Source organism: Rhinolophus ferrumequinum, chromosome 8 (genome assembly GCF_004115265.2).
Source record: "Rhinolophus ferrumequinum isolate MPI-CBG mRhiFer1 chromosome 8, mRhiFer1_v1.p, whole genome shotgun sequence".
Lineage (NCBI taxonomy): Eukaryota > Metazoa > Chordata > Mammalia > Chiroptera > Rhinolophidae > Rhinolophus > Rhinolophus ferrumequinum.
Genome location: NC_046291.1, coordinates 55,475,286 through 55,502,175, shown reverse-complemented (window position 1 = coordinate 55,502,175; position 26,890 = coordinate 55,475,286). Strand labels below are relative to the sequence as shown.

General features: G+C 38.7%; 1 protein-coding gene across 5 annotated transcripts in view; it reads right to left on the bottom strand.

Moving 5' to 3' along the window:
* The window catches only part of STK39 (serine/threonine kinase 39), a 276,825-nt gene that overhangs the window by 195,927 nt on the left and 54,008 nt on the right, over positions 1-26,890 (bottom strand). For all 5 annotated transcript variants that reach the window (XR_004423705.1, XM_033112650.1, XM_033112649.1 and 2 more), the window contains exons 2-5: positions 25,219-25,331; positions 10,049-10,157; positions 6,833-6,974; positions 5,576-5,631 (exon numbers count right to left, since the gene is read on the bottom strand). Coding sequence is in view for 4 of the 5 variants with exons in the window: in XM_033112650.1 (XP_032968541.1) it covers positions 5,576-5,631; positions 6,833-6,974; positions 10,049-10,157; positions 25,219-25,331 (420 nt within the window). In the remaining variant the exon portion in view is untranslated. The remainder of the gene's footprint in view (positions 1-5,575; positions 5,632-6,832; positions 6,975-10,048; positions 10,158-25,218; positions 25,332-26,890) is intronic.

Here is a 26,890-nt window from a genome sequence, read left to right as displayed (position 1 = left end):
ACCCTAAGACAAATATATCTGTGGTGACCACCCCAAAGGGACCTGTTTTATATGATTTTTCCGTTTGCTTAGAATAACATCTCTCATTAATTCTGGACAAACAGGCTTAGTCACTTGCCAGACAAAGCACTAAGCTCTTCCTGACAGTATGACAGAACATGAAACTGGAAAATAAAATGCTAGGCCGTGGGAACAGCATGACATTCAAACAGCCACTCTTTCAATTTCATATCACAGTAAAAACTATTACACTTACCAAGGTATCCTATCCAAGTTTATTATCAGGAAGTCATACATACAGGTCATCTAAGCACAGTGGGGAAAAAAAAAGTAAAGCATTTTTTTTCAAACCAAGGAAAGCGTCTTCAGGTTTTCATTCACTATATCAAACCTGAAGTTCTCCAGTCTGAAAAGAGCGTGGTGTCACTACTGTGATTCTGCACCAAATGACACCTAACATGATTGCTTCTGTCCCTTAAAACCTTACCAGTGACCTATGCACCTCCACATGAAAAAGCAAGGGGGAAAAGATGCTGAATATTATGTAAAGATGTAGAAGAGCTAGTGATTTGATTGCTATTGGTCGTCCACCAAAAACAGAGTTCACTTCAATCCAGATGTAGTTTCTCTTTCTGGAAATCCTACAGATGTGAGGTCACAGATGCTAGAGCCAGACTGCCCAAATCTGAAGCCTGACTCCACCACTTATCCTACGTATGACCTAGGCAACTGCCTCCCCCTCTCTGAACTTGAGCTTTTCTAGCCTGTAAAAATGGACATAAAAACAGCATCTTCCCGACATCAGGCTGTGGTGATGGTTTGAATGAGTCACAAAGCACTCAGCCCATGAACCTGGCTTGGCACACAGGAAACAGCCAATGCACATCAGTCACTCATGTTATATCCCCAGTCAATAAAAATGTATATAATTCCCCCAAAATGCGTACTGTTGGAAATAGAACCAAGTATATTAGCCTTACTCGCCACACTTGGCTGCATAGTAAGGCGAGAGGTTTTCATGGTCTAAACCAGGCCCCTTAATTTTCCCTTTCCTAACAAAAAATTCTGAGGAGGGAAAGAAAAAAAAAAAAAAAAAAAAAAATATATATATATATATATATATATATATATATATACACACACATACACACACACAGTAGAGTGAGTGATTATTTTAAAATAAAAATTATGTTTTCTATTAGAATAGGAAAAATACTCTTTTTAAAAACAATGTTCATACTAGTACTCTCAAGGTAAACAAACATTACATCCAAAGAAATAAATGCAAACTTTTCCCCTGCTTAACTTTCATTTCAGAAAACAAGGCCTAAAGAGCATGAAGATGTAAGAGGAAGAGGGCACAAATAGTCTGTGTGCAAGCAATGTATTATTTGTCTAAGTATAATTGGTAGCAACACAAAGAGACGGTCTGGCGCTGCTGTTGCTGTTGAGTCTCTGCTTTCAAATCTCCTACCCACCTCCTGCACTTCGCCCACCATATAAAGAGGTCAGCAAAAGGCCTGGCTACTCCCGGTCCTAGTCGTGGTTTGGGCAGTGGGCAACTGCCTGACCAAGGAGGCAAACTAATAAAATGGGATAGTGGCAGCAGCATTTACCTGTTTCAAGGAAACAGTCCAAATTTTCTTAAAGCAATAATCTTATTTTATACTTAAAACTAAAAAAACAACAACAAAAAAAGTTTTAAATACTGTATGAATTCAACGTTGTGCTCAGCTCAGAGAACATTGAGAAAATTAAATGTGAATTCTAGAAAGCTATAGCTCCAGAGATGTAGAGACTGCAATTTAAATGCCTGTTCACCCACCATTATGCATCTGGCGATGGCAATTCCAGTTTGTGTTATTTATTACACAAGCAGGAAGTCACAGACACAGACAGGTCTGTAAAGCCAGAGTGGCTTTACACAAGGTCCTCACTACGTGCCAGGCACTGTTCTAAGCACTCTACACGCTGGCTCACTTAATCCTCACAACAACCCAGGCGGTGGCTTTCTGCACGTGCCCTTCGGAACCCGGCAGCCCCCACAGTGCAAGTGGTACTTGGTTATACTCGACACCACCACCCATGGGGAGGAAAAAACCCACAGGCCTGAAAGGGAGAGAAAAAGTAAGAAAGCCTTACCTCACAGGATCCTAACTGAGAAAAAGAAAAGGATAATGCTCCAGAAGGCGCAGAGAAGGAGCTCAGGTCATTAATCTGACAAGAATAATGGGATGAGGTGACTGGCAGAGCACCAAGTGGCAGAATCAGGCAGGAGTTGACCCACCTTCATGTTGCAAAGGGCAGTTCACTGCTATTTTGATCCTCTTAGTGAGAAATGATCATTTTATCACAGAATAGAGAAAATGAGTTGTACTTCCTTATCAGCTTAGACCAAGATTAATGACAACTTCTAAGTTCCATAATTAACAAACATTACCTTTTCATAACTCATAAAGCCCCTCAGAGCTGAATCTCTTGTAAGACAAATTTGACATATGATCTCCAGGCAGGGAGAGTTGGTGTGATCCTGTTGGTCGTAGTAACAGTAGTAATAGCAGTATTAGTATTAGAAGTAGCAGCAACGGCCTCGGTGGAGCAGCAGCTATTGATATTTACTACGTGCCTATTATATGCTAGCCATTGTTAAGATCACTGGATATAAAGGGCCTCATTTGATTTCACACAAAAATGATGAGGTGGGTTGTATTTGCATTCCTCTTTAAGGAAACTGAGTCTTAAAGAGGTTAGGTAACGTGTGGTGACCTGGGAATTTCAACCAAGCATGATGATCCCAGAGCTTGTACTCTCCGCAACTAAACTGATTACTCTGGTGATGGACTGTTTGAAGCTTTTGTCCACAAATTCTTTCAGTTGTCACTTGTTCAGTTGAAGTATTTTTTTAGTGTTATTTTAGCAGAAGTATTTTTTTTTCAAACTGCCCCTACCCTGTGGAATAAGGGACACACACTCTCTAGAGTGAGGACAAGATACACATACATAAGGCAGTAACTTAGATGCCTCAAGAACAAAATTTAGCGTTAATAATAATAATAATAATACCAAAGTAGGGAGGGAAAATACACATGAATCAAGAATGGCCAAAGACTGATAATTATTGAAGCGAAGTGATGGGTACAATCTTCTCTCTACTTTGGGCTCTGTTTGAAAATTTTTACCAGAAGAGGTTTAAAAATGGCTTTGACTACTGAGAGTTCATTAAGTTTACTGAGTCATTTCCTTTCATTTGTTTCACCAGGTCAGACTTGCACATGGTTTACAATTCAGAATGTTATAAAAGGAATACACAAAGCAGTCCCCCCACCACTATCCTTTTAGTGTTTCTTTGTACAAATGTATAGAGATTCTTATTTCTCCTCACTTCTTTCACAAGAGGTGGCATATTATACACACTATATACTTATAATAAGTGAATACCTTATTGTATTCACTTAACCAAGCAGCCTGGCGATTTTTTTCATGTCATGCATAGAGAGCTTTTCATCCCCTGTAACATAGATTATTCCATAATGTAGATACACCACACACCATATTTGACTGGGCCGCCTAAGTTGTTTCCAATCTTTTGCTATCCCAAACAATGAATACGAGTCAGCTTATACTGTCTATTCCTGTCTCTTGCCCACTTTTTTGCTTGCACTAAGCATTTTTCACATTTATGTCCTTATTGTAACAACCCTATAAGGAAGGGTAGACCCAGGTTTCGTGAACATGAAATTTATGCAATTTAGAAGACCCTTTTTAAAACAGAGGAAAACAAAATTACAAATACAAAATTGGGTACAAATATGTGCATTTCTTTAAAATTAAAAAGTCGTATCAATTCATTGTAGTCCTAAAGATTCAGGTTCTTTTTTCTAGGATTTTTCAGACAATTTAACAAAAATGCTTACATAGAAATACTTCCTGATTTCAAACTGGCTTCTCCTCTCCACCTAAACACTCTGCAACTCCCAGAAGCACACTGCACTTACAGGAGCCTGAATCTGGAGTTTCAAAGCTGCCCAGAATATTTGTGTCTCCCTGAATGATGGGCATTACCATCACCACCTCACAGGTGGGGAAACTGAGGCTTAGAGATGCAACCACTTGCCCCAGTTGCACAATGGGTATTAAGTCAGGCTGGGTTGAGTTCAAAGCCTTCTCGTTGAACTGATACACAGAGTGCCTCCCCAGCGGTCTTAAACCAATGACTGTATTTGACCAAATTCATCTTTTTTAAAGGGGAAGATTATTAATAAGAGATATCACTTTCATGATTAGTGCTTCAAGGCAGAAAAGTTTGATTTGAAACAAATTCTCAGTTTCCCTTTATATTTTCAAAACATCTTTTCTCTCCTTTGAAAAAACTAAAACTAAAGTCCCCTTAAGTGAACCTAACTAACTAAACAGAGCCTAACATCAGCATCATGCTTGTCATATGGGCCAGGGCATCACCTGAAGGTTCTCTGGCACCACAGAGGGGCAAGCAATGAATCAAAAAGATGACTCAGGCTTATCCTTGTGTTGATGTGTGTTTGTTTTCTGCTGAAACTCTTGCATTTCTAATAATCACCCCAGACCCTCAGATTTGTCTAGAAACAAGACAGGGATCAAGGACTGTGATCAACTTTAATCTAATAACTAAATTCATGTGAAGACCCTAAACCTAAGCTAAACAATAGGACTCTTCCACTCCAACTCAAAAACAAAACAAAAAAAAAACAAAAAACAAGCATATTAGATTCAACACTTGGGGCAAACTTCAACATTCTTCAACAGATGCCAGATCAATAATTCTCGCAAGGATGCTGCTAGTAATATTTAATGCCTGGAGCCAGAAGCCTAAACAGCCTGAAATAAGAGGGGCACTCCAGTATAGGGAAGGACTGTCCAGTCAAAAATGCCAAAAGCGGTGATGGCTGAGAGGGTTGCTGACACAGACCTTCATGGAATGGAGTAAAACAAGAGTCAGTGTGGATAGGGCTACATTTGATCCCAGGTCATTCAGGTTACTCTAGAAGCAATAACAAATTGAGAGGTTCTGTACATAGTAGGCCCTTGTCTGATACTTTCACTCAAGAGACATTTACTCATCTGCATGCCTACCACCTGTCAAGAATAGCCAGGTAGGGTCAGATTTAAGAGAAAAGTAAACCCTAGATTTTAAGAGCTCACAATTTTTTCAGCCACATCTTCAGAAATAAAAGGTTTTAAATTAATGTGTACAATGTTTTAAACTTTCAAACTCATCAAAAAACTCTCAAAAATGCTTTTCTTGTTGTTATATAAACATTATCAATCTGAAAGGTAGGGAATAAAAATTGAAAGTAAATTGTTCTTTATCAAAAGGCTATGTTCTAAAATAGCATTATTTATAGGATGATCTAACAATGATTTATTAAAACAACAGAAAAACATGTTAGTCCTCAGAACCAAACATTTTATAACAGATCAGTCCAGGTTCATTCTTAAAACCAATTATATGCATTTATTCATTTCTTAGAACAATTCTACATTCCTTCAAAGTGCAATACTTCTGCACATAAGAATTGTTTATCTTTATCAGGTATACCTGCTATTTGCACTGAACCATCCTCACCCAGAAGAATATTACCAGCTTTCAAATCCCTATTAGAAAAAGAAAAATGGAGAATAAATTGCTGAGTACAGACATTACATTGCATTAATTCATTCAGGGAGATTTTAAAACATATCATATAATGCAGCTATTTGATATAATTATTATTTTATGAGTACTAAAATTATATCACAGATTTAAAAAGTCATAAGGATACATTGTGATTTTACAGTTTGCTTTTGGGGGATCGCTAGAATTTTAGTAACAAATGTTTTATTTAAAATAATTATCCAGATTTAATTAAATCAATAATGAGTAGATTATTTTTTGTTACAGAGTTAGAAATTGTCCATGTACTCACAATACTATCATTTTATCAAGAATTAAAGCCTAGCCTATGTAAAGCTATTCGATTTCCACTTAAATTTGTCTGTGGTGCAATTCCAAATTAATCCCACTGGCTTCTTAAACAATGGATTTGATCAGTGTCTCCGCAGAGAAGATTATAAATATTCATTATAACATTCTATAATATATACCTTCACTATATACAAATGTGCTGAATAGTCTTAACACTTAAAAAAATGACAATTTACAACTTATAAGTTTGACTTCTAAAGTAAAATTTTTTCCAATTATTGAAAAACAAAGTACATAATAGCATTAAACGTATAGCTGACTTATAGTTCCAGATAGGAGAGTTACAATATTGGTATTACTGGTAAAGGGTTATTTACTTGCAACTATTCCTCATACCCGAAATAACACCCACTCAAAAGCTCAGGTACTCATAGTCTATGCTGCTTGGCTAGCTAAAGAGTTTGCATTTTATGTTATAAAAAAAGAAATTAGTGCCTCCTCCTCCCCTCTCACCACTATGTCAAAGATAATCAACATATTATAATGCTTGGAACAATCTTGCCCGTAAAAGAAAATTAGAAATGTTATCCAGTTCAAATAAGCATATTTCAAGAGCTGTATGCTAACTGGTTTTTTTAATGAGTTTACTCAGTACTTTTTATATCTGCGTTTATTCAAGTGAAAGCAAATAAACCAATCCTGAGGACACTGATATAACTCATCAAAATTTATTCTCTTATTTCTTTCTTACGTACATTTCTCCCATCGATTTAGCCTAAGTTAGAAATGTCAATACCTACCTACCTACAATCTGTGTTTCCTTAATATTCTTTACTAATTAGGATTAAAGTGACAGACAGTTGAATTTAAACATCTCTGCAGAGGTCGTACCTGTGAATCTGACCATTTCTGTGTAGATAGTCTAAGCCTTCCAAAACCTCTTTAAGAATCGTTGCTATTATTGCCTCTTCCAGAACTCCATTCTTATGTTCTCCTCGGCTGACGATGTATTTTATGATATCCAACATTGAACCTAAGTGGACAGACAAAAAAAACTGAAAAAAACTGGAGAAGCATCTTCATTACCTTTCCAGAATAGGACTCCCTATTTAGAAAACTAAATGAGAACATCAAAATATTTTTGTTGTTGTTTGTTTATTTAACACAAATATTCCCAAGACACACAAACAATGATGTGGCAGCCTGTGACCGGAAACACTAAATGCAAGTTTGCAAGCGTACTTTCAGTTAAACTAAATGAGAAGAATTCTGGGTCAGAAACCAGAAGACCGTTGAGGGACAATTCACAGTTAGTCCCTTTGCTCTAGACAGAAAATTGGGTACAGACTCAAAAGAGGGTTCAAGATGGCTGAACTGAAAAGGAAAGGAAAAGGAGGCCAGGAGAAAGACAGAGGTGAACTGCTGGGAGCCAGCAGCACAGCTCTCCAGAACGTCAGAAACACAGGTGAGAGGGGAGGGGAAAAAGTAGGTTGGCTCTAGACTCCTGCTTGCAACCAGAAGATTCCTTCCTGTGACTCTAGGCAACCTTTATTTTCACTTACCTGATGCTTAATATGCTGACTTTTATAATAAATACGCAGTACTTTGTTACTATAAACAGATTAGTATCCTTGGCACTGTGAATTCATGTTTCAACACATATTAATTAATGTTCCAAACCTCCAGGTCATTTTAAAAACCATAATTACCTGGGGGAGTGGGGGTTCGACATTTCTGAAGAATTAACAAATGGTTTGCCTCAGAACCTGAATTTGGCCCTCCATTCTCTACGATTAGCTAAGAGGACTGAGTTTCCCCATCAGATATTACTACACCAGACTAGCCACCCACCCCTCATTAAGAGATTTAATGTGATAAAATATAGAGGAAAATAAATTCATATTTTTTTACCTCAGAGAGACACAAAACATCTGTGTATTCATTGACTCTAGAATTTGGGGATCATTTAGAAAATGATACTTCCAAAAACATTTTATTTTAATCTTATAAGGATATACCATACCCGGTGTGTATTTCTGGCCTGCTGAAAGAAAAGTAAGCAAGAGTCCACATCTGCCCACATTCCCCTTCCCTCTGGAAACCTGTTTAAAATCTTCTAAGGCCCAGGAGACTGAACTGGATTCTTTTCAAAAGACAATGAAATTTCCTATTAAGGTTAATTGGGATAAAAATAAAGGAAATAAAATCCTCAGTTTGAACGAAGTATTTGGGGACATCCAGGGTCCCAGGTGACCAGCATTTCTCAGACTTGGTGAACCCCCCACAAGAAGAGACTAGGTTAAGATCATCTTACTGATAACATAACACCCTCCACGGAACCAAGAAGCAGACCTGACACTCGACACTGCAGTCCAGCTCCAACTGACTTCCTTTTGCCTTTTTCTTTCCTTTTTTCTTTTCCTTTTTAATTAAAAACCAAAGTAGACACTCAAGGAAACAATGGCTAATGGGACTGACAAGACTGGGAACAGAGCCGAACCAAGGGCTCCCCGGCTCCCAACTGCGACTGACACAAGCGGCGGACTCAAGGCAATTACAATGTGTTCGTCATCTCATTTCTGGGCCTCTGCTTGATCCAAGATAGTTTCTTTAAAAAGAAAAAAATTAAATGCCTCCCTGGTTCAGCCTTAGCTGGAACTGGGTCTGTGGATAAAAATGGGCTCTACAATATAAATTCTAGCTATGCCAGTTTGGGCTTTGTCCAGACACCGCAAAATGTTCTCGTCTGCTCCTAAACTACACTTCATGTCTCAGGAAGACAGATATTTAGGGAGTGACACCCTGGAAAGAGAACACACTAGAAAAGTGGGTATGCTAGATGTTATGAAGGAAATCACTCGGACTTTCTAAGCTTCAATTTTCGGGTCTGTAAAGTGAAGGTGACAATATGTCCAGCGTAGCATAGCTTTTAAGTCAACAGGTCCCTCAGTCACAAATTCCAGCACTAACAGTTACTATGTGTGTGATGCTGGGCAAGCTGCTTAACTGTCTTGAGCTTTGATGTACTTTCTGAGAAACAAGGATGGTGACACCTGCCATTCAAGGATGTTATCCACATTAAATGAAATAAGGTAAGCAAATCTCCTGACCAGGATCTAGCCACAGAGTGAGTGTTCAGTGAAGTTATTGGTTATCATTTTCATTCCTTATGTTGTTAAGAGATTAAAAGAAATAAAACACAAAAATGCAAAAGTACCTTATAAATTAAATTGGTCATGCCTTGTATAACTTCAGTGATCTGAGGCTAGTGAGGGAAAGTCACTTTCCCTTCCCAAGTGTAAACATAAGATGAAAATAAGGCCACTTCTGCTCAACACTGTAAGCAAATAATCCAGCGTGCAGAAAGTTTCTCTCTGTTTCAATTGAGACAACATTCACTGAGCACCCACTGGATGCCAGGTTCAATAAATTAAAGTGCAGCAGACGATGCTTTTGTCAGGAAGTCCACAACCGAAATCTGCACTGTCCAACACCATGGCCACCAGCCACCTGAGTTATTTAAATATAAGCTAATTAAAATTGAATAGAAATTCAGTCCCTCAGTAACCCTAGCCACATGTCAAGTACTGAAGAGCCACATGTAACTAGTAGAAACTGGATAGCACAGCTATAGAACATATCCATCACCGCAGAACTTTTTATTAACAGTACTGGAATAATTCATTATATTGCAATGTGTTAAGGACTTGAACAATGCTGAAAATGAAGGGTTTGAATAGGAAGAGAATAAGGGGTGGCCGCAGAGAGGTGACCTTTTAGGACCTGAACGCGTGGAGAAGAAAGGATAGATGTAGAGCAGGGGAACAGCACTGGGCACAGAGCCATCAGCGTGCAGAAGGGATTTAGGGGTCTAACCTACGCCAAGAAGGCCGGGGTAGAAGAAGACACATATTCTAAAGGTTAAGCTGAATTTTGAAAGGCTTTGAATATCAATGTGAAGAAACCTGGACTTTATTCTTTAAGCAAATAATAAACCAAGCAAAACATTTAAATACTGGAGTGAGGGAATCAAATCTGAAATCTTATTCAGTATGCTGGCTCGCACAAAAGGAAAATAAACACACAACAATGACAAAATCCACTTACCTCCACTTAGTAATTTCATGACCAGCCAAAGTTCATCTTTTACCACAAAAGAGGTGTAATAAGTCACTACGTTGGGATGGCTGCACTGACTCATGGCTTGAATTTCTTTCTATAAAAAGAGCAAAACATGACATAGCACCACGGGGTGAAAATTGGGAAGCAAAACACAAGTGAACCATAGTTACGTATACCACTTTCCTACTTAAAAGCAGACCTAGGGGTGGGTTGCCTAAACATTTACTTCAAAGAAGCTACGTAAGCACCAACCCTCGTGATCAACTTGCTAGAATTAGAAAGGCCCCTACTGGAGACCACAGAGCCCCGGGGACCAGCCACAGGACGGAGACACTGCACATCAGCATATCACCCAGGTGTCCCCCACGCGTGACTGTCTCCGACCTGAACTGAAGGCCTCCACAGAGTGAGTGATAACTGCCTGCGTGAATTATTAGGAAACCAGGGTCCCAGTACCAGCCTAAACTCTGGTGAGTCTTAGCTCCCTCATCTTTCTGCTTCTCAGGACTGCTGTGATGGTAAACGAGAAAACACTTATGAAAATGCCAGAGTATCATTTCCCAAACTATCTTTCATGGTAGATACTCCATCAAAGGAAAAAAGGAGCAGAGGGGGACTGGTAGAGTGAAATAAGCTTGAGAAACATCAGATACTAAATCTCACTCTAAGAGTCACACGGAATATTAGTACTGTCAAAGGCTCTGAGAAGTCCTGCAATAGGTAAACTGTCATAGTTGAATCCATATTAATAATGAAGGAAAATAATGCTTTGTGTCACAGTTTAGGAAACACTGATATAGAGAAAAAAGTTTTAGAGAGACATAAAACAACAAAGCTTTGAAATCAAACAAGTAGGAAACTTCAATAAACTGTATTTTTCTGAAATAGTCAAGTTCATATTGGTTTTGATTTGTCATTTTAAATTATTGCCAGGTGACTCCTATAAAACTTCAGTCAAATGCTAACCCTCAATCAAAGGTATCAGACCAGTGTAACTCATTTTTAAGGTGCTGTGCAAAAGCCACAAGAATAACCTAAGTCATCAAAGAAACTTCATTTATGCTATTATGCATTTATGCTGAAAGAAAAGTGTATTTCTGCAACCTGTAAATATTTTTAATAACAGCATCTAGTTAACTTCAAGTTAACTTAAAATTGCCTGACCACCATAATATTCCAATTTGGTCTGCAATCTTTGCATATTCAGTACTAATTAATCCTCAAATTACCACAATCCTACATGTCAGATAACTTGGCCAAAACACCAAAACATGTTTTAGATAAATAGATAGATAGATAGATAGATAGATAGATAGATAGATAGATAGATAGATAGATAGATACCAAGGGTGCCAAAAACTTGTATATAGGTGGACACTTTGGTCAACGTTGCTCAAGCAATAGTTCACCAGAAGTGTCTGGACGCTGATGGTAACCACTTTGAGCACCTCTTGTAATTGCAGAAGTCAAATGTGACTTGTATTTATCTTTCGGTATCAGTATATATTGAATATTACAGTTAATATAGTTTTTCTTTCTTAAAATGTGTATACATGTTTTGGCACCCTCTGTGTGTGTGTGTGTGTGTGTGTGTGTGTGTGTGTGTGTCTTAATATATATGCTTACGTAAGGGCTTTTCACCATCGACAAACTCCTAAGAAAATTACTGTTATTTCCATTTTCTTTCCATTATTTAACAACTCTTTCCCTTCATCATTTCCCTCATCCATTTAACTGATTACAGGTTTTCTAAATCTGACACTTTTGAAGTCAGCAACTCCTGTCCTTTAAACAAGATCTGAAACCTGAGTTCCAGTTTCCATCTGTCTGTGGTGTTAGGTTTTGATACCATAAGATGCTTCTGAAGGAGAAATGGAACACTGCCCGTGCCATTCCTATTTCAAGTTGCTAGCATCTGCTCATTGGCCCACTTTGAAGACCTGCAGCATTAGGCAAGGTCCTGTTTAAAAAGATGCCTCCGTTGTTCACAGAAATGTTTCTCGAAAGCATGTGCACTCTACACTCTCACCATTTTATATTCAATGTTAATGAATGCCTTTCTAGCTTTCAAATGTCAAACTTTTAAATCATTAATCAAAATGCACAATAAACAACCAGTGCCCATATGAAAGAAGATTCTTTTGAACTGATGCAAAGTTGGGTCAGAGTCTGGAAAAACACGTTTTTTCAGCCCTCTGCATTTAAATGGCCTGTATCACCTCCTACCCAAAGTATCAGGTTCACTGACATGACAGTGAACAAACTGTGTGTGTGTGCGCGGAGGGAGGGAGAGAGAGGAACTCTTTTAATTAACCTAAGGAGAAATTCTTTTAGATAACCTGTGGATATAATTTAAATTCCATGCCTTCAACATTTTGGGTCTTAGAAGTGCCAGCTGCACATTTAAAGGTCCTGATGATTTAAAAGAATAAGGGGGAGGAACAAAGATACACCCTACTAATATACCCCCAGGATCAGTGTAAAGGGAGGTCAAAGAACAGGCTGAAGGCTGAGAGTGGAGCTGCACCTGTCTGACCACTCAGAACCTCACATTCTTCTTCAGTGCAGTCTCACTGTTCCTCTTTCCCGCTTATCTATGGGTCCATACCCCCTACTCCTACACCATCCATTTCACAGCACAATTTTTCCATCCAGCATAGCCTCTAACACTTAAAGACAAGAGGAAAACTTGACTTAGGGAAAAACACTAGTCACTCTGCCTTGTGCTATCATTGAACTCCCATGATAAATAATATTTCTACAAATGGGATAGAAAGACACTGAAAGAAGAAAGAACGAGGTGTTCTACCTGCCTATACCACCCTTATTTTACTTTATATTTAAACCTTGTGTTTAGTTGCCTTGTAGAGAGGTACAAAATTTATACATTTATATTTTTGCTATGGTTTGAATGTTTGTGTCCCCCTAAAATTCTTAAGGTGATGATAAGTAGGAGGTGGGGCTGTTGGAAGGTGATTGCATCATGAAGGTGGAACCCTCATGAATGAGATTAGTGCCCTTATAAAAGAGACCCCAGAAAGCTCCCTCGCCCTTTCTACCATGGGAAGAAGCGTGAGAAGTTTGCAACCTAAAAGATGGTCCCTGTTGGCTCTCTGACTTCAGACTTCCAGCCTCCAGAACTGTGAGAAATAAACTTCTGTTGTTTAAGTCACCCCATCCATGGTGTTTTTGTTATAGCATTCCAAACTAATTAAGAAAATTTTATATTTTTTTATATTTTATATTTTGAAAAATATAAATATCGCTTGAATCAAAGTGTCTTTCCACAGAACTAGTTTCTCTATTTCTTTTCAAAACAGTGATGATGGCTGCTATTTTAATTCTTTCTCAGTAACAGTCTATCAGCTAAATTATCCGTTCCCAATGCCCTAACTTCGCTCATAAGGTAGGGCAAAGCCATTTATTCCCAAACATATTAATTTCTTCCTATCTCTACAAGTGACGAAAGTTATGGCCAAAGATGAATAAATGGATATAACTGAAAAAAATCCTTTTAATCCAATTCTTCTTACAGGTTGAATGAGTTCTAATACTCTAGTCCCTTAATTAGAGCACAGTCCATGAAAAAAGGATGATTCAGAGCAATGCTTCTCAAACTCGAATACACAGATCGCCTGAACCTTATAAAACGTTGGTTCTGAAGCAGTAGGTTTGAGGTGGGGCCTGAAATTCTGCATTTCCAATAGACTTCCAACTGATGCTGATGCTTTGGATCCAGAAACCAGACTTTGGGTGGCAAAGTGGTAGAAGACAGGCCGAGAGGCACCAGAGTGGAGGGAATGTGAAAGGAAGCCCTGAGCCGGAGAGCAGGCCCAGAGGCACCACCTGAGTCTGACCTGAAGCTGAGTCTGACCTGAAGAAAATCAAGATGGATATAAGGGAGACCGTAGCATTAAAGTGGTTGGAATTTCACAAGTATGGGAAAAGGTGAAAAATTCAAAGGGAGGAAAAAAACACGAGGTCAAAGATGGAACTCAAAGAACTCTGGAATCCAGGCAACACATTTGCCAAAACTATCATCAAGGAATATGACACAGTGGCTCCCTTGGAAGTGTAGTGAAATAAGACTCAGACATGTCGCCAAGTGCCAAACCAAGCTATGGCACAGTATTTAATCTTCCCTGTGGCTTAAAGAGCTGGATCTGCTCATGCCGCTTCGTCTGAAACATGTCACAAGTGAAATGTCACAAGAGTGGGAAAACTGACCTAAAATGGAGTAGCAAGTAAAAGGCCTTTCCATCTGCTGAAACTGAAGTGGCAGCCACGGCAGCATCCCTGTGCTGTGAGCCATGTAGGTGGCAGACAGATCAAAGAGGGACTCCCACACACGGCCGCTACGTCAGCCCAGCCAAATCTGCCAATCCAGGGCAAGACGAGGCCTCCCATGAGGGACATACTAGGTTTGCTAGGGAGTACCATAGAAAACACATAGTGTCCTATCCTGGGAATATGATGAGTTAGGAGGAAAAAAACTACCAAAAAAAACCCCCAAAAACTGGAAAAATGAAAAAGAAACTGTGTTTAAATACGTATGAGGGATTTTCTAATGCTGCTATATAGCCTTTATCCTCCACCCTAACCCCGTGCAAAAAAAAAAAAAATTACTTTCCTATAAATAGTACTGAGGACAAACAAGAACTGTGATTAACAGGGATGTGACCTAGCTGGAGACACATAAGAAGAGCCACAGCCCACGACACAGCTGGCTTGGAAGCCTGGCGATGTCACTGACCGATTTGATAACCTAGACAGGTTATGCAGTGTCTTTGAGCCTCAGTCTCCTTTTCTGTAAAGGGAGCTTAATAATGACGCCTACGTAGGACTGTTGTGAAATAAGCGAACTGAGACGTGTAAAACTTCTTGCAGAATGCTTAGCACATAACACAAATGTTAAGTCAGTCTCTCAATGTCTCGGTGCCTTCTTAGCCTGTGAGCACCCCGGTACTGATCACTAACCTCAAGTGTCCCAAGTTCCTGACTGAGCCTCAAAGGCGCAGAGACAGACCCTGGCAGCAGCACTCACCTTTTCCTACAGAAAGGTCATATAATGCACTGTGTGTGTCCCTGCTGGTTCAAGGAGTATCCTGTACAGGTCTTGGGGCCGTGAATGTTTAGCTTTATTCCTGAGTCTACAGTGTCCCCAGAGTGTTTCTCCTAGTTATCTGACCCTGTGTTTAATTTATATCACTTTGTCACACTCCATGATTCCTGGTATGTTGGCTCAAACCCTTTTGCAATAAGGAATCTAAATATATACTCATGCAAAGAGTTCAGGACAAAGAAACAAGAGAGAATTTGAAGATGTAAGAATTAGGAAAAAGTTAAATCTTAATTTCTTTTGTCCCTTAAGACCATGAGATTCACACTGGGGAAAAAAAAAAGAAATTACAACCAGTTTAAATGAATTCTGAATTCAAAATACGAAACTATACTTAACCAAATTAGCAGTTTTTCACAACTTTGTAAATCCTAAGTAAATGCTTCTTTATCTGATATTGGTTGCAAAATATCCTACTCAGCCTTAGTTAAGAAATCAAACCCACTCAAGCTCTAACATTAAGTGCGGTTAAATCTGAGGAGATGCTAAATCTAAGTTTATTCTAAAGTGAGGGGTTCTCAACCTTCACCACACAGTGAACTTGTCTGGGGAACTTTAAAAAGTACTAATGCCTGGATCCCAGCCCCAGGGATGATGATGTAAATTGGTTTAGAATACAGCCTGGGAATGAAAATTTTCAAAAGCTCCTGGATGATTCTAAAGTGCAGCCAAGGTTGAGAACCACTGCTTTCAAGCTACGCACTGAGATACATTCTTCTTTCAACGAAATGCTGAGAGAAACAGCTACCTCCCAGGCATATTTCCACACTGCAATTTAATCTAAAAAGGAAAAAAATAGATCTGATCTATAAATACTGTCAAATGGAATATGTATTTCCAAATGCAAGAGATCAACAAATACATCTTTAAAATGTACTCCACACCCTGCAATCATTTAAATAATTCCTTAAATAATATGGAGGTAAAGCCATGTTAAATAAAAACACTGCAGGAATTCATTCTCCAGCGTGTACGGCCATAGCATCAGCACCATTACGAAGGGTGACCTAATCCATATTCATAAATAACCCAACACTTGAAGCAGCAGAATTTAAAAAAATAAATAAATAAACTTCCATGATTTCAAACGTCAGCCACGAAATGGAAGAAAAAGATTGACAAAGCTCTTGTAAGAGCAGTGTATTTTTCTGGACTGTCATTTTCAATCATGAAAAATGTCACTGAGAGTTTCTTTAAATTATAAGAAGTGATATATTGCATATGCAGAAAACTTTACTTCTTTCAAAATAAGAGAAGCAATAGGGAAAAACCTACTCAAGGAGGAGTAACTCCAATATCCTGACTTATACCACTTACCAATGAATCAACCAATGTCCCTCGCCACTTAATTTCATAATTGTTTTCATATGATTTGGTATGTGTGTTTATCCAAGGACAGTCCAATGCACAGCAGGATTAGAAATGGAACAAATCTAGATATTTTGAAGACAGGGAAACGTTTTGAAAGTTAGAAAAAGGGAAGCATAAACTCTGTGATAGCCTTAATCAGTGTTTGTAGAGACATATTTAAAGCTAGAGAGAGCAGCTATGAAAAGGTAAAGAGTCATGGTAGTTGGAGGTCCAGAAAAGCCTTCAAAATCTTCAGGGATCATGGTATCTACTTGCTGACAGAACAGTATGTACATTCCCGGGCCTTGGTTATGTTGTCACAAAATTGGACACTCTGCAAAAACTGTCTAAAGAAAAAGCTAAGAAATTTTGCTTGGAAATGTAGAAGCTGCTGGTATAGTTATTTTCTTGAAAAGAAACAAGGAGGGGGAAGAAAGCAAAGAATAAAAGAGTGATGCTGAAACACTAGAGGAAAACAGCACTGGTAAAGAGCCATTTTCTTTTAGAGTTGACTAAAAGAGTTCTTCAGCAAGCAGTCGTAAGGAAGCCTCATGGGTTCTGAAAGCTGTTCAGTTGGCCACCATGGAATCTGAATCGGACTCAGTCACCAACAACTGCTATTTGATCACTTAATTATCGATGATTGGGGGTATGGGAAAAAGTAGAAGTCGAAGACTTCATTAATAACAGAATCACAAAGACTTTTTCTTGTCAGCCAATTGATGCTGCTAGAAACCGCCAGGCCAACTTTTAGCACTGTTGCTGTATTTGGGTTTATCACCAAAAGATGAGAATGTGAGGTGAAATGTGTCTTTTTCTTTTGTGGGATGTCCCGTCCCATGCCTGGGTACAAGCTGCAGTCTGGGGTTCCGCCAGGGAATAACCCCCTGAAAAAGTGGCAAAAACCCTAACACGCTCCAACCTTCCTTAGTTTTACAGTGTCCCTCTTTTTCAGCAGCAGCTTAATTGTGGAAATAACCTAACCAAAATCAGAAAGAAGATAATGTAGGAAAGAACAAAATCATTTGCCTCAGCCCAAGCAACAAGTCTAAGAAGTCTAACAAGTCTAAGAAGATGGCAAAAGTGAGGTATTAAAAAAAAAAGAGAGAGAGATGTAACTGAAGTTGTATTCAATCTGGGTACATTTTCCCCATTTTCTCCTGCTCTGAAAATGAGTATGTGCTAGGTTTCTTTGTTACTGAGCTCATGTAGTCCAGAAACATAAGTGTCCTTGCAATGTTAATTTCTGCTTACTTTTTGAAAAAACATGAGATGTTAAACATTTTAGCAAGCTATTTTTAATAAATGTATAAAAATACAAAAGTAAATATACTTAGTATATTTAATTATCTGAATCAACAATAATATAACTTTTAAATTTGATGTTCCGAAAATGGAAATTGTTTCCTCCAACCAAATCATACATATTCCCTAAACTAATGTAACTTTGGAGCTGTAGAAATGAATTCGTTTTTATATATATAGTATTTATTCTCTAATTACTTAAAAATATATGTCTTCAAAATATCCAAACATTTCCCACTTCTAGTTCTGCTCTCAATTGGATTAAATTTGGGTAAAAACAAACGCCTAATCATATGAAAATTATTACAAAGCTAAGTGGCAAGGGACAAACAACAACATAAAATTCAATGATTGAGACCTGAAATGCTCAAAACAGTACCACACATTCCGTGAAGCAGGCTTGGATTTTAATGCTATATCCTTGGTATAAAAGATTCTACAAGAATCTACAAGAACAGTTAAATGTAATTTGTTTCCACATATGATGAGGAATGAGCTGGGATACAAACGATTAATTTACTAATTAGAAAGTTATTTGGTTCAAAAAGAATGGAAAAATACTTTCATTGATACAATAAAGAAAACACACACACTATAGCTTCCAGTCTTTTAAGTTGACCTCCTCAACCTGGTATAATTTTTTCTACAATAAACAAGATTTGTAAATGTATCAACACAGTTACAGAGATTAGGTAAAACAATTCAAAAAGGTTTTTAATTTTTTTTTTTAAACATGAATTGAAAGGAAAATAAAAAATACCTTCTGGCTATAGGAACTGCTCAGAGGTCCCCAAATGTAATTTAATTTTAAAAGGATGAGAGAAGCCTACCGTCAGATAACAGTTAGGAGATAACTATTCTCTCAAATGGCCATTAGGCAAAGTAAATAGCTAAAGTTTGGGACCGCCTGGTGGCTCAGGCGGTTAGAGCTCCATGCTCCCAACTCCGAAGGCTGCCGGTTGATTCCCACATGGACCAGTGGGCTCTCAACCACAAGGTTGCCAGTTCAATTCCTCAAGTCCCGCAAGGGATGGTGGGCAGTGCCCCCTGCAACTAAGATTGAACACGGCTCCTTGAGCTGAGCTGCCGCTGAGCTCCCCAATGGCTCAGTTGGTTGGAGCGCATCCTCTCAATCACAAGGTAGCCAGTTCGATTCCTCGAGTCCCGCAAGGGATGGTGGCTGTGCCCCCTGCAACTAGCAACCGCAACTGGACCTGGAGCTGAGCTGCGCCCTCCACAACTAAGACTGAAAGGACAACAACTTGAAGCTGAACGGCACCCTCCACAACGAAGATTGAAAAAAAAAAGGACAAACAACTTGAAGCCAAGACATGGAAACAACCGAAATGCCCATTGGTAGATGACTGGATTAAGAAACTGTGGTACATTTATACAATGGAGTATTACGCAGCCATAAAGAAGAAAGAAATCTTATCATTTGCAACAACATGGATGGACCTAGAGAACATTATGTTAAGTGACATAAGTCAGACAGAGAAAGACAAATACCATATGATCTCACTTATATGTGGAATCTAAAGAAAAGAATAAGGGAATGAACTAATCAGAAACAGTTTTGGAGACATAGAGGAAAAACTGAGGGTTGCTACATGGGAGGGGGGTGGGGATAAAGGGGAAGGTGAGGGATTAGAAAACAGTCAGTAACCACAAAATGGCCACGGGGTTTTGAAAATTAATTTGGGGAATGTAATCAATAATGTTGTAAAGATTTTGTAGGGTATCCAATGGACACTTGTCCCATTAGGGAGACCACCTCAGGGATGATGTAGATGCCTGATCAGTGCACTGTACACCTGAAGCTGAAGCTGAACAATAATGAATGTCAACTACAAGTTTGTATGTATATGTGTGTGTGTGTGTGTGTGTGTGTGTGTGTATGTATGTACTTACAAGAAGCGGAGTACAGCATTAGGAATAGAAACGGTGGAAATGTCATGGCTCTGTGCGATGTCAGAGGGGTAGTGGATGGGGGAGGGGTTCACACAGTGTGAGGGATATAAAAGATAAACGTCTAAGTATTACTTTGTCTTGTGCACCTGAAACTAATAAAAATAAATAAATAAATAAATAAATAAATAAATAAATAAAATAGCTAAAGCTTTATTCTCCATAATAATCTACAAATTATAACTAATTCATTCCTCTAAACAGGAGGAAGAAAAGTAGGAAAAAAGGGAGGGAAGAGGAAAGGGGAGAGGGGAGAAGGAGGGAGAAGAAGTGGGGAGAAAACAGCATATCAAGAGATGAGAAATTTAAAAAAAAAACAAACACTACAGCAAAAAGCAAAATGAAGGCAGTGGCTTTCTTCTGAAAAAAGAAAGCTCTTGATTTATTTACAAATACTATCGGTGAGATGAATAAAATACCTTTATAAAGATGACACAGGAAGAGGAGGGTGTATACCAGAATTTTTTGAGTTCAAGACTGAGAAACTCTTTCATTATGTACATAGGAGAAACAGATGGCATCCTGTGCACTCAAATCTATGAATTTACAGGAATTTTATCGTTATACCACAATACTGGGGTAACTTGACTCTATCCTAAGTTATAAAGCATAATTTGCTAGTAATTAGTGTCTTTGTTCAAGTAATTTTAAAGTGATTTCGTTAACAGAATTTTTAAATACACAGAATCATACAAATTTGGTGATGAAAATAAATGTTTACCATTGGGTAGAATTCTTTATTGAATGGGCGAGGAGACTGAGGACCAGAGGTGAAACTGATTTGTCCAAAGACCGTGATTCTGGTGAAGAACACAGACCCTCTGACCTGAGGAGCTCTTTTCCCTCCATCACAAGTTTCGGCATTCATCACTTCTGTGTAGCCGTTGTTGTTTGAAATGACTTTGCTCACACTTGTCACTCATCACAAACTAAAATATTTTAATGATCGTTACATATTATTTCATAATCACTTAACTAGACTATTTTTTTCTTTCATTTATTTTTTTAAGAAACAAGCACTTTGTCTAGCCTCAGGGCCATGACTTCTACATATGTAACTCACCTGCCCCTAAGAATTAAACTGTAAGTTTTGATGGCATTGTGTGAAAAAATGAGAAAATGCTACTTGGTTTTCTGTGACTTGGTACCAAAGACAGACTAAAAATATGAGACCTGAAGTCTAGAGAAAAAAATTGAGAATGATATGGCTAAAGTCTAAAAACCATAAATAAAGTCAAGGATGATGATGAACCAAAATGATCTCTAGGTGAAAATAAAGAAAAGTGGCCCAAAGATTGGAAAAGTAGGTTTTAGGATAAATAAAAGGAAGACCATTCACATTTAAGGAATTTGCTGTCACCTAGTGATAGAGATTGAAAAGATAGATAACTTCAGAAAAAGCAAATTAATTCCTCACTCATGTAATGGTTTTTAAGGGAAGCAAAGTGTGCCCTGGAGTAGCATCCCTAACCTTTGAGGTTGACCACAAACCAGAGAGCCAAGTTTTTTCAAGAAACTTCAAGGCTACTTTCACATAGAATATACTAGTCTGCATGACAGTGGGTCAGACCCATTTAGCAAGTCTTAAATTCTTATTAGAAAGCAAGAACTCCCTCAGTGGAATATACTTTAGAGAATCTATCAATCTGCTAAACCATTTCTAGGCAAATAGAGGGGAAAGGTGCAGAAAGATATCCCTAGCTCAAAAAATCTCACCAACACAATACAAAAACGAATAGACTCATTTACTAGTCCGAAGACTCCCCAAGAAACAGGAACCCTCTTTGTTTTCCCATCACCTAGCTCAGTATCGACCATCTAACAGGGTTTAACAATTACGGAGTAAACAAGTTCTGCTCTAAAACTATAAATATCTCCCAGAGGGTGTTACTAGTCATTTACATCACTATGGGGTTAACAACAAATGTGGGATTAACAAATCTCAGAAATTACCCAAGCATTTAGGTTAGGATGGTCAGTAATGTGAAAGAGACCAGTAACACCCCCTTAGGGCCTGGGAAGTTAACGACCAAAATCACACCTAAAGAGATTAGGATATATTTAAAGGTCAAAATCCAAAACATATATGAAAATTTAAAAGAATGCATAGAAAAATCATTAGTTTACATGCTATTCATGTGATGCCAAGGAAAACACTTATTCTAGGGTGTTTTAATTGCTGTTAAAGTTAAATGAATTTTTAGTAAGCATATACCTTTGTCCTCCCATATATATACCCAAAACTAATCCTTTTTATGTATCTAAGCACAATATATATTATTATACATATAATAATATATATTAATTTATCTAGTATAGTACTGTATATTAGATATGAAACCAAATTATCTTTGAGGAATATTGCAGTACTCATATCAACAGTATAAATTTTATTTAAATTACCAATTATTTAGCACCAATGATCTTATCTAACATTTATTCTCTTCATTCTCAGAGAATCTGGCCCTGTAATTATCACTTTGATTCAGAAATCATAGAATCACTTGAATCTTTCTTCACCCAAACTTGGAACAAACTCTATGGCCACAGAAATATCTACTAATGGTCTCCACTCCAAAAAGCAGCAGAATCCAGGGCCAATTGTCCACAACTCTTCTGTGCCATTACATCTGACCTCTGTGCATAAATCCTGCCTCACTACTGGAGTCGGGGCAAGGAGGATGGGGTGAGAGCAGAGGTGGGAGATGATACAGTTTCAGCAGGGGAGGCAGATGCTCCAATAGCCAGCAAATAGCTGATAACTGCGACTTCTATGGCATAACTCTCTCACAAGATAAGGATTCCAGTGACCACTATGTCTTATGAGAACAATGGTTTCTAGTGAACACATGATACAGAGTGTGAAATGATGCAGAGCACTGACCTGTATATAATACACACACACACCCCCACACCCCCGGAATTAAAAGATTATTAGGATAGCGGATGTCCAAACACTGCCAAAATGTGAACCCACAGAGATAATAAAAGTGTGAGCACTAGCAGTATTAGAAGGCCAAAGGATTACCTCAACTTCGCTCCACACAATCTCATGTGCCAATAGCTCGGCCACAAAAGCCTGGCAACATTAGACGACCTGTACTGTAAATGCCATTGTTTTTGTTTGTTTGAAAAGGATCTGGGAGTAATAATCCTAAACAACCACAGCCATCCCACCGTCTCTAGAAACATCAAGACTTCAAAAGGTCAAAGTTTCAAGATAAAGGACAGATCAAAGCAATGAAACAATATACTTTTTTAAATAAAAAGTAATTACGTATATATACTGTATAATACAACCTGGGCATGAAGCGGGGGAAGGGCTGAGAGAGAGAAATTCACTGCCACTAAGCAAACTCATCAATCCTAGATCCTCAGAGGAGAGGAGCCACGCACAGTCACAGAATCACCAGTCCTTATGTTGACAGCGCTGCCTACATCATGAGCGCCTCCAAAGGACACCGACAGGCTTCCTGCTCCCAGGGAAACAGAGCAAAGGGCCTGGAATGTCCGTCTCCTGCGGACCTCCACTTGGACCCTTCCACAGCTACCGGTACCATCACTTACCGCTAAATGCTAATAAAAAGCCAGCAGAGGGAAAACATGCAGGTTTTGGGCAACTATAAGGGCTTGGTAGAGACCAGGGACCACAGCACTGGCCCAGAAAGGTGGTTCCAGAACAGTTGGGCACAGTGCACACAAGCCTTATACATATTCTGGATAGTCAGTCTTCTGCTGGTAGCAAAAGATGGCTGTGAAACATCCAACAGAGCAGTACAATCACACACATGGGCAAATTCTTCAGTAATATTTCTAAACAGTGCAGAAGTTTAAATGTGTACTACAACTTTAAAAAAAAAAAAATTAACGTATACTCAGTCAGCCACAGAATTTGAGGCCTCCTAAAGGGATCTTAGAGACCTTCCGATTCAATTCCCTTTCTAAATAGGACAGAGCTGCTAGGTAATTTGACTAAAGTTAAAAAATCAGTTAGTGGCAGAAGCAGGATCTTACTCTCCCCAGTTTGTTCAACACTTTTTCCACTCAAGGAAAGTGACCTTGAAAATTGGTCAGATGCCAATGGCACAATTATTGGTCACCACGATAGCAAGCAACAGAATTATGCAATAATAGTTCAGTAAGAGAAAAACACAGATGACATTCTGAAGAGGGTAAAAGCCTTAAATGTATGTAATTTTTTTTTGAAATTATTAAATTGTGGCAATTATTAAATTGTTTGAAATTATTAAATTGCTTGAATCTGAGTTTTAGCAAACAATATGTTGCTTCAATCCCAGTGAAATCTATGCCTTGTGTAGCCTAATTTAAAATGTAAGGCCACACAGATCTGGAAAAGCACAGCTTTATCCTTGTGTTTAATTTATACTATAGGGTGCTGTAATTAAGCCTGAAATAAAAGCTATATTCTGAGTAAAGACAAAAAGCTCTTGTTAATGACATTCCATTCCCAATGTAGAATATAACAAAAGCCTTCTTCATTTGGAGCCAACTGTCATTATACTTTGTGCCTTGTGTGGGGCTATTGGACTAATATTTGTACTGGGATTAGTGTTGGGATAACCAATCAGTTAACTCCTCCACTGTGGTCTCCTATTATCCTCAAATAAATGGCCAAAAGGAAAAAAAGAAAATTGGCAGGCTGAATGACAACTATATTTATGAGATTAAACTCAAACCCTTCACAGTTTGCCGGGCAACTAATAACCATTTGCCAAGCTGTTCATTTAATAATGAATCAGTGAAGCCAAAAGCAAATGTTCCTTTAATCAACCAATGCTACTAGAGTCATATCCACACTGACAAGCTCCAATTATTTACGTTATATACTTCATTTACAATAAGAAGTACGAATTGACGTGTATAAGAAACAAATTCCTCTTATTAGCCAAATGCAAGCTAGCCTGCAGTACTTTGAATAACTGGAAATTTGCAGGTAATTTTGTAATTTATGAAAGCCAAAATGACCAAAAAATTGTCTGGGGAGTAATTCCTATTTGTGTCACGATTCTAGACCAAGGGCCAGGAGCTCCCTATCCAACCCTGCACACAGTATCACATGACCTTAGGTCATCTAACTGACTCCGTTCCCTCATTTTATAAAACGGTCAACACTGAGACCATCCCCCCCTAGGAATTATGATGACTGAGCAAAATACTGTTTGTCAAAGTGAAGTAAGTTGTGTACTATACAACATAGTCAATAAGGTACAGTACAATTAATCAGGGAAGAAAAAAGTGGTGGGGGCTGTGTTCCAAGAAATGCGTGTGTCAAAACAGGAGATAAAACCAAGTTGTCTCAGATCTCTGCTCTGCTTCTCCCACCCATCTCCACATACCTCTACCCATAAATTAAGAAAAACAACCAGCAGATGTGTCCTTCACTTTTACTTACTAATAGTTCGTCCATACTGGTCTGGCATTTTTCCAAGTTGATCCGCTTGATTGCCACACGTTCTTGCCTGGGTTTGCACAGGGCAGCCTGAACCACAGCAGTAGCTCCACTGCCTGAAACGAAACAAAAACAACATCAGCTATTGAATGGCACACTTGCTGGTTACTATACGTGACCCCCTTCATAAATATCTATTTTTTTAAAGGTCTTCTACTCAAGGTATTCAAAACATTATAATTTGACATCTTTTTAAATAATTTCTTAAGTCTGAAAATAATTATCTGGAGGGGAAAAGAAAGGGAAAAGTGGACTTTTCTACAGGATACAAAGACAGTATCTGATCTCCAGAGACTCACAATGGGGGGGGGGGGTGACCCACATGAAAAGAGCCCACAGCTATGCAGCGTGTTTATGGTCCCCCAGAACAAAGGCTGAAAGAATGGCAGGTCAACAACACGGGGACCAGCGACATGAGCATCTAGGAATAACCCTTCATGAAAACCACTACCATCCTCAGGTCCTGATATTTTCTAACTTCAGTGCCTTTGAAATACCTCAGGCTCTTCTTCCACTACAGCCCAAACCAAACCACTCCAGCCTGAGCTCCTGCAGGGTTTCCATGAGATGCTGTGACAAACTTATCTGCTCTGAGCACTCTTTGAGCTTATCTCCTCTGAGCTGGCTCTCCAATTAGAAAAACAGGCAGCCACCTGAGTATTCTCATGTTGAAAGCGCGACTTTCAAGGATGCCAAGCAAAATGATGCAAATGTGTCATTACCAAAGCTCTCTCAGCATTCATATGAATTTCCTAAGGTTTCATGATCATTAGCTAATGCACTCAAACTCCTAGGAGACAGAGTCACGTCATTATCTATATTTTATAAGAGCAAAATGTAGACATGTAATGATCTGTGGCAGAGCACAAAAAGCTCCTAATCGGATTTATATTCCATAGGGGCAAAAAGACCTCTACGTTAAGGCATTTCAATTCTGCAAAGAAGACCAAACATCTCATTCTGATCACATAAATCCTCTACTACTGCCAGACTATCAATGAGCTAAAAAGCTCATGGTTATGAAGGGGCCGCAAGTGACCATATACCTTTCTTCTTCAAGTCTTTTTTTTTTTTTCCAGGCACCACTTCCCAAATGAGTCATCAAATATTACCAAAAGGGAGAGGGGGCATCTTTTGGCAATAAGGAAGAGAGAACAGTATTAGCTTTCCTTACACATGTGATAGAAAGGCATGACATTCCTAGTGCATACCAAGGCTTTCCCACCCCTTGGAAGAGCTAAAGTTCTACCCTTTCTTCTGCCCTGTGGTCTCAACCATCAGCGCTGGCTTCCTGACCCGGGGACCGAACATACCACCCTAGTGCTCTAAACCCAGGTCTCCAACTTCAAGACTCCCATTCCAACTTGTGTTCCCTGAAGAAGAAAATCCACACATACTGATCACCCACTGTACAGTAGGCACCATACTCACATAATTGTCCTTACAGGCCTGTACATTTTTTTTTATCATTAGCCTCATTTTATATTTGACAATATGGGACTCGGAAAAGTTGCCCACACAGCTGACGAGTACCTGAACTGGGATCCGAGTCAGGTCTGCCAGATCCCAAGCTCCATGCTTTTTCCTACTTCCCACAAGACACAGCACACTCTTC